At 46.9% G+C, this 8,088-nt stretch overlaps 1 protein-coding gene across 1 annotated transcript in view; it reads left to right on the top strand.

The window, feature by feature from the left end:
* The first annotated feature begins 3,554 nt into the window (after nucleotides 1–3,554).
* PIK3AP1 (phosphoinositide-3-kinase adaptor protein 1) overlaps nucleotides 3,555–8,088 on the top strand; it is a 34,253-nt gene continuing 29,719 nt past the window's right edge. Inside the window, exon 1 of the mRNA XM_030950762.1 lies at nucleotides 3,555–3,691. Coding sequence (XP_030806622.1) covers nucleotides 3,679–3,691 — 13 coding nt within the window. The 5' untranslated portion in view covers nucleotides 3,555–3,678. The remainder of the gene's footprint in view (nucleotides 3,692–8,088) is intronic.

Below are 8,088 nucleotides of genomic sequence, written 5' to 3'. Positions count from 1 at the left end.
CATGCGCTAACGCCTGCGTGCATGCATGCGTGCCTGCGCGCGTGCGTGCCTGCGTGCGTGCGCGCGCGCCGCCGCGGCCCCGCCCCTGCCCCTACCACTGCCAAATTGCCCGCGCGGCGCTGCGGGCTCGGAGGCTGCGCTCCCGGCGTGAGGGGATGTGCAAGGACCCGCTCCGTGTTGGTGCCTGCGCTAAGGCAACGTGTAGTGCCTGTGGTGCAAAGGCAGGAGAGGGGCTGGGAACCCGGCAGTGCCCACTCGGCTCTGGAAGTGGGAAGACTTAAGTCCGTTTAAGCCTCACCAGCTTTCTCCTACTTGTAATGCGTTTTAAATCACCGAAAGGAGAATGCTGGGGGAAGGCTGGAGAGCAGGAGTTGGGTTGCTCTAGCGAGGAGAAGCAGTGGGCAGCCTCGGCGCTGGCAGAGCCCTCAGCAGCCCGGCCCGGCCCGGCCCCGCTCGGCTGCAGCGCGGCAGGCACGCTCGGCTCTGGCAGAGCCCTCAGCGGCATGGCATGGCATGGCCCGGCCCGGCCCCGCTCGGCTGCAGCGCGGCAGGCACGCTCGGCTCTGGCAGAGCCCTCAGCGGCATGGCATGGCATGGCCCGGCCCGGCCCGGCCCCGCTCGGCTGCAGCGCGGCAGGCACGCTCGGCTCTGGCAGAGCCCTCAGCGGCATGGCATGGCATGGCCCGGCCCGGCCCCGCTCGGCTGCAGCGCGGCGGGCTGGGCTCGGCGCTGGCAGCGGCGTTCGCCGGTACTCGGGCAAATGGGCTGTGAAGCAGCTGAACCCATACAGGAACGTACTGAATACTCCTACTAAATCCTTTTATGTATGGAATAACATGGGACTGTGTTGCAGAAAAGAAACTGTTTGCAGGAGCTAATATTCCCTAGTTTTTGTAGTTTCCCTCTACAGTAACTACAGCTGCAAGCTTCATCTCCAAAGCTCAGCAAACTTTTGTGCTTTTTGCCTACATTGGAAAGAAAAAGATGCAGCTTTTGCTGGTAAACTGTGGTTACTTTAAGCCCACTGTGTGAAGTAACTGCTGTGAGGAGCCAGGGAAATTACTGTGTTTGCTTCACTGGCTCACTTTGCTTCTCCTGTGGTTAATGAGTATCTCCCTCTGCTGCCTGGCCTTTGTGATTTAGGTCTGTTCCCTGTGCTGTGTGGCTCTCTGGGTGTGTTCCCCTGTGTTGTGCCCGCAGCTGTCCAGATGACCTGGCAGGGAAAGCTGCTTTGTCCTTGTATTCCCCAAGACAGTATTGAGAGATCCTAGAATCTAAAAGGCAAGCAAATTCAAGAGATTTATGTTACTGCTTGTAAATTCCTTTGTTCCTCTCACCTACTCCTCATAAGTATTTTCAGTCCTCCCCTTGGCTGCCATGTCTCTTCTGTTAAGGCTGCAGGGAGAGTTATGCATGGGATCTTTTTAATATTACAGTGACTAAACTGCCCCCAGCACTCAAAGTGAGGAGGCCGCAGAGCAGAGTGGGACAGTCCCCTCCCTTGCCCAGCTGGCCATGCTGTCCCTGATGCCCCCCAGGATGTTCCTGGCTGCCAGGGCACTGCTGCTCATGTTTGCCATCGCCCAGGACCCCCAGGTCTGTTTCTGCAGCACTGCTCTCCAGCTTCTCATTTCCCAGCTCATCTCAGAAGAGAACGTTTCCATGAGGAGTCTCTGGCCATTCCACTCTTTCCATGACCAAGAAAATGTGAAGAGAGGTAGCATTAGTATTAGTATTCAAACACGTACTCAATCCTTCCCTTGTTACTGCTTATAAGTGCCTAGCAAAAAAAGCATTGGCTCCAGAAAGAGCAATCTAGTCCTTTTCTTTGGACAGGGGTAAGACAGACCCTTGAGAATAATGCTGCAAATGCAGCTGTGTTCGTATGCTGCAGTGAACTGAAGTGAGGAAAGACTTGTACAGTCAATTCTGGGCAAGGTAGGATGAAATGCTCCCTCTATTTCCTCTCTCTCTCTCTCTTTTTTCTTTAATTATTTCTTTGGGACATTTGTAAGTGTTTGTTAGCTCTGCCCACTGTGGTAGGGTGTGAAGGGGCTTTTGCCTTGATTTGCTGAGTTTTTAGTTGGAGGTTGCTGAAACAACACACTAGCGGTTATTTTACGTAAGCTCATTTGTAGAGCCACGTTAATTTCACTTTAGAGACTTGGGAAGTTTAAATGCTAAAGAGGCTTTGCACTGATTAAATAAAATGCAGGGTATCCTAAGTGACACTGACTGACATGGAGAAGCCCTGTGGGTTCCCTGGAAGCTGACTCTGCTTACCCTCTGTGTTACTGCAAGGCTTTAAAGAGAGAGAATTTAAAAGCTCATTTCATAAGAGCTTGTTGAAATTCTCATCTAACATCAGACAGATGATTTTATTTTTAACTTTTTATACTGGAAGTTAGAAAATACACAGCTTAACAAGAGAAATAATGTGGAACAGTCATAAAGTCGTACATGTGGTTATCTATCTTTTTAAATAGTTCTTAAAATATACTTGCTGTTCCATAATAGTAAAATAATTTGCTTGTAGACTCTAGTTTCCAACTAGTTAACTTTTGTCTTTCACATAAATCCCAAGTTGGTTCTGTATTTGCACACTTCTCCATCCAGTGTCCATGTGTTCTTTATTCTAGTGTATATTTTTGGGATGATTCAGAGGGGAAAGTTTCTTCTTTGCATACCTGGAGTTACTCATAAGGCTTTATCATCAGGAAGTGCTTTTTGTCCTAGTACTTCCCTATTGAGAGAACAAACACCTTGGTTTTGGAAGACAGGCAGTGGCACAGAGTTTGTAAGTTTAAAGTAGGTTTTTAGTAAAGAAAGATTTGAATGTAACAAGTGAGTTTAACTAACTTCTAAGATAGAGTTGACTAGTGGAAAATAGTTGGTTCCTTTCTGCTTGTAAGCACCTCTGTTCTAACAGCAGTGACGTTAAGCTGCATATAGAATGTTCACTGACTGCCTTGACTGGGAAGCCAGATTGTAAGGGATCTGCTTTTCCTGTGCTGAAGTGCATCAATGAAAGATCTCACTGGTTACAAGTGTTTTTTCGAAGTTTGCAAAGGAATAGGCTGAATAATTTAGGCAGAATCTGTTGCTTTGTCTTCAGTGACAAAAATTGTCTCGGTACTCAAACATGAGCATAAGTCTTACAGAAACTGGTAAATTTCATTTGAAAGCAGCATCTTCTCGATGAAAACACAGAACATCGAGCAATTTGGCTTCTCCCTAGGAGTTTTCCTTGCTCCGTGACAAAACCTAAATTAGGGATGAATATAAAGCCGGTATCGCTCGTTCTTCTCCTCAGCTGTTGCTCCAGGTTTCTCGAGATCGCTGTATTACTGTAACACAACCTATCCTCGTTGTAGCGCTGTTTCCTCGGCCACCTGGGGAATGTGTGATTGGAGCAGCTGGAAAAGGCAGTTTCCCTGCTGGGGGCAGAGTCCCGCCAGTGCCGGAAAGGCGACGCGCGGCCGGGCAGGGTCAGCCCGGTGCCCGGCTCTGCAGGGGGCGCCGCGGGCGGGAGGCGGGGCCAGGAGGAGCCCGGGGCCGTGTCCCGAGTGCCGTGTCCCGTGCTGGGGGCGAGGGAGCGGCCGGGGGGATGCGGCACCGCCTCGCTGCGCCGCCGATGTGAGCGACGGGCAGCGGCCCCTTCCCCGCCAGCCGCGGACCATGGCGGCCCCCGGTAGGTGCCGCGGCTGTCGTCCCGATGATTCTCCGCGCTGTGCTCCGGCGGGCCGCGGCTCTCCGCAGCTGCCCCGCGCCTAGCGGAGCGTAGCGGAGCCCTGCCCGCTCCCCCCGCGGGGCGGTGCCGCTGCGCGGCTCTGCGCGCCCCTGGCGCTCCGCTGCGGGCACAGGCGAAGGGGGCTCCGCTCTCCGCGTTCAGGGAACCCGGCGCTCTTCAGTGCCTCCTTCGCTCGTAGCCGGGCTGCAGCTCTTTCTAACTCGCCTTGCTTCACTTGTCTGGAGTTCAGGGCTGCTGCTGGCAGAGTTTTCATGCGTCTTTAAGTGTACTTCGGCTTGGCAGATCAGCGAGCTCTGAGGGAGGGTGTTCTGTAGGGTAATTTCCCCGTCCGCCTTTACTACTTGCATGTTTTTCTGTGATGTTTCATAGAGAAGTCAGTTTTTCTTAAATACTACTTTATTCTTCAGCACCACTTCATTTTGGAGGTATGACTTGGTGCTCCTTGCCACATTGGCACAGGACCCCAAGCTGAGCTGGTTTGCTGTAATTGAAAGTGTTTTAGCTGACGTATGTGCAGGTAAAACTACCTAGCATAAGAGCTGCAAACTGAAGGGGAGAGGGGTTTAGCCTGTATTGTGTAAGTCTTGCTAATGCCGAATTTGCAAGTTCCTCTCTTTGCAGGGAAGCGTATGGGTTTTATCTAAAAAAGGAAAAAACGTGCCATTCTCAGGGTGTGAAGTAACATTTGCGTTTCATTGACCCATATCTCCTTGTCAGGTAAAAATAAGCTAAACAGAGGCCTCAGGAGACTTGTGGGCAAAACTACTTTTCTCTTTATAAACAGAAGGTGATTTCACAGAGACCCTTAAAAAGAGAACAACTTTAGATTAACGTATCATAATGCAAATCTCTTGTTCCTCTCTGTGGAGTTTGGTTTGCAGAAATTTTATCTGCTTTGATTCTGCTATTTCCTCTTGCTTGTTTGCAGCATTTTATTTAAAGTGAAGATTTTCTATTCCAGTCGAGGTAAGAAGTCTCATGTGATCACTGTGATTACTGTGTGTTCCATGTATGCAGAGAATGCATTTATTTCATCATACATCACTTAAACACACACTCTTCACATACTGAAATGTGGAAGGTGCTGAGGACTTCTTTTAACGGCCCACCAGCAGTTTCTATGACTTCCTGGAAGTGCTCTCTCTTTTAAGAAGTTGATTATTAAGAGACTTTGAGTTGCGTTTCCTTCATACCATAGACAATTGTCTCTCATGAAGAGTGAATTCCCATCTATCAAGGATTGTTATTTTGGACAGCATTATTTCTGTATCCTCCATACACATGAATCACAAATCACACTGGAACAGGTTACATAATGCCTTTCTTATGTAGTCAGAATTGGAGATGGATTTTTTTTCTGGCAGATGAAGATAAATTGTTTGCCACTGCATATGGTCCTCTGAGTTGGAATGAAGGATTTAGTCTCAGGTTTTTTACCTGGTCTGTGGACAATGAGAAGTCATGATCTACTTATGAGAGGTATGTGAAAGATGACACAGAAAAGTTGTGTATTACTGCAAGCCTTGGATATTCTTTATGGGACCTACAAGTACAATGGAAAAGTTTATGATCTGTAAATTGAAAAATGGTCAAACCTTTTGGCTTATGGAACGAAATAATAGATAATAACAGTGGATAATGTAAGATGTAGTCTTACCCAGAGCTGATATGACAGCTTCCCACAGTATTGTTTAGCTATTTCAGTGGTAATCAGAGCCTTATGACATGGCCATAAACCACTATCACATGTTTCGGCTGAGCCTAAAGATTATCACCTCACTACTTGCAGACATAGTCTGGTGATGAGCCTGATTTGTTTGCTTCTCAGAGAGAGACTGTGAAGACATGACATGGTCATGCATACTTCTCTACACTTGCCATGAGCATATGTGATTTTTACCGAATTGTTTCATCCACTTCCATTCTATGTGTGGTTTGTGAGCTAGGGAAAGCTTTGTGTCATGTCATTTGTGCTGTTTAATTTGTGGGGCTCACACTTCAATTATAGGTCTTAAGCATTTCTATGGTACTGGTTTGTAATCTCATCAGTTTGTTATCATTGCTGTGTAGTGAAGTGTGCAGCTAAACACTGGAGAGGCAGTTACAGCTGGAAAGCATTCCAAAGGTTATGGTTTATCACTGCAAACTACAACAGAACTGCACCTTTACGATTTTCTATGAAGTAAATGAACATGCCCTGCAGTGTTGTTAATAGTGCTAACATTTTGTAAACAGAGGCAAAAGTCTTTTTAATACTCTAAGCTTAGGGATCCAGTAACAAGGTATTGTTAAAATTTAAACTAGATCACACTTGAGAGTGTGAAAGATAGACTTGCACCAGCCAACCATTTTTCTTCATCTTGCTGTTGGATATAGTGTTCATATATTTCTTCCTTTAATTGAAGACTTTCTGAAAACCAGCCTGTCACAAGCATTGTCAAACCATCTATCTAAGGGCAGGGTTTAAGGAAATAAAATGTTTGGTGTTCACCAAAGGATTTCCCTATATGCTTACAATAGGCAGAGTATATATTATGCTTTGAACTGTATTCTCTGAGTTTTTCTGATATTTGAGGAATTATGAAAAACCTCCCTGAAATGTTCTGTGTTCTTTTTACATGGTTCCCTGAGGACTGGACAGTAGTTAGTGCTGCAAAAGCAGCTATTTGGTTAGACAAATAACAGCATGATTCAGGAAGGAGAGTCCCGTGTCATTCTTCTTTTAAAGGAGAATGTTGCAATTGAAATTATTTCTAGATTTTGGGGGATTTTTGTAAACAGTCCCAATGCTGACTTAAGCTTATTTAGCTCTGCAAGACCCACTTCCAGTATTTTTGCTTATGAACATGGAGCATTACTTGGGCTCTACATGTGGAGTCAGTAATTTTGTTTCTCAGTTCTCGTTTTAGGAGCATTGTTCCTCAGTTGATTGCATGTGTGTAAAAGGCTGTAGGAGGTGAGGGAAGAAGGCCTGAGGAGAGCTCTTTTAAGGGGAATGGTGTTCTTGTAGAGCAGTGCTAGCTAGGAAATCAATACCTTTCTTGAACACCAGAGGAAGTTCCTTCCTGCTGGATGCAAAGGTTGCACTGTGCTGGCAGGGAATTTGCAGTGAGTCTGTCCAGTTTGCATCCTTTATCTACATAGCAGAGAAGGGAGGATTCTTGTATGCTTAGTGCCCCTGCAGTGCAAGGCAGGTCTAAAGTCAGTGGCTCTTCCACCCTGTCTCCAAGCACAGCTGCTTACTTTCATTGAAAGCCTGGAGAAGGGCATGTTGGCTCGCAAGTGGAGTTGTGGAAGCTGCGTGCTTCCTAAAGTGAATGGCAGGATTAGTTCCATTTTATAGAATGTTAAAGTGCCCAGGAGGCCACTAATAATTCTGCCAGAGTCTGGAGGTGGGGCTGCTGCCAGAGAGCGCCAGGGGAGGACTTTAAGAGCTTTGGGCACACCTCAGAGAGTCATTGTGTGGTCTCCTCATTGTTGAGGTTGGGCTTATCTGGCCGTGGTGCAATGCGTGGGCTCCACAGTTGTGCTGTCCTTTTCCCACTGTACTGCATGTAAATCAGCCCAGGGCAGTGGAAGCAGAAGTCTGTGGTACATCTCCCTTTCTAGAATAAAACTTGAATTCTGCTTGGTTTTCATGTTTTTGCTCATGTAATTCTGTTGGTTTTGCCTGGTGGTGTTCAGCCACCATCGGTGATATTTTGGCTATGGGGGTGTGCTCACTGGTGTGAAAGCCATCTTTTTTCAAAGCAGTTCTACACTCTTAGGTTAAAGACCCCAAGGTTTTGAGTCCTGAGGACTCCACTTTGAGTTTGCTGGATCCTCTCCTTTGGGAATGTTGTCTCCTACAAGCCTCCATCTGTGGTATTCACTCCCAAACATGCAGCTGTGCCAGTGACCATGTCAGCACTGCACTGGCCATGTTCTCCGTAGCTAGGGTATCATCCTTCCACTGCTAGAGACTTCCTTATTCATGCAGGTAACTGGAACACTATTGGTCAAGCACTGAGCACATCTCCATTCTTCTGAATCGTATCACTTCTGCTGAGCTACTGTTTAAAGCTGTTAATTGTATAGTTTAAGGCTGGGGTCCCTCAGCTTAGACATTGTTTCTGCCTTAATTTCATAATGAAGGTTCTGGGGAAGGTGATAGAGTCAAGTCTTTGGAGGCTGTGCAATTTTGGTTGAATTTTTCTAAGGTGGCTGAAAAACTGTCATCTTCAGTTCGGGTAAATTCACTTTGCAGATCCTCTTTTTGGCTGCTAAATTTTAGGCATTACTCTCTGCTTTAATTGGAAAAAATTGCCTTTGCTTGCATCATGATGGAGATGAAAATG

The sequence above is a fragment of the Camarhynchus parvulus genome, chromosome 6 (assembly GCF_901933205.1).
Source record: "Camarhynchus parvulus chromosome 6, STF_HiC, whole genome shotgun sequence".
Classification (NCBI taxonomy): Eukaryota; Metazoa; Chordata; class Aves; order Passeriformes; family Thraupidae; genus Camarhynchus; species Camarhynchus parvulus.
This window is presented reverse-complemented; position numbering and strand designations above follow the sequence as displayed.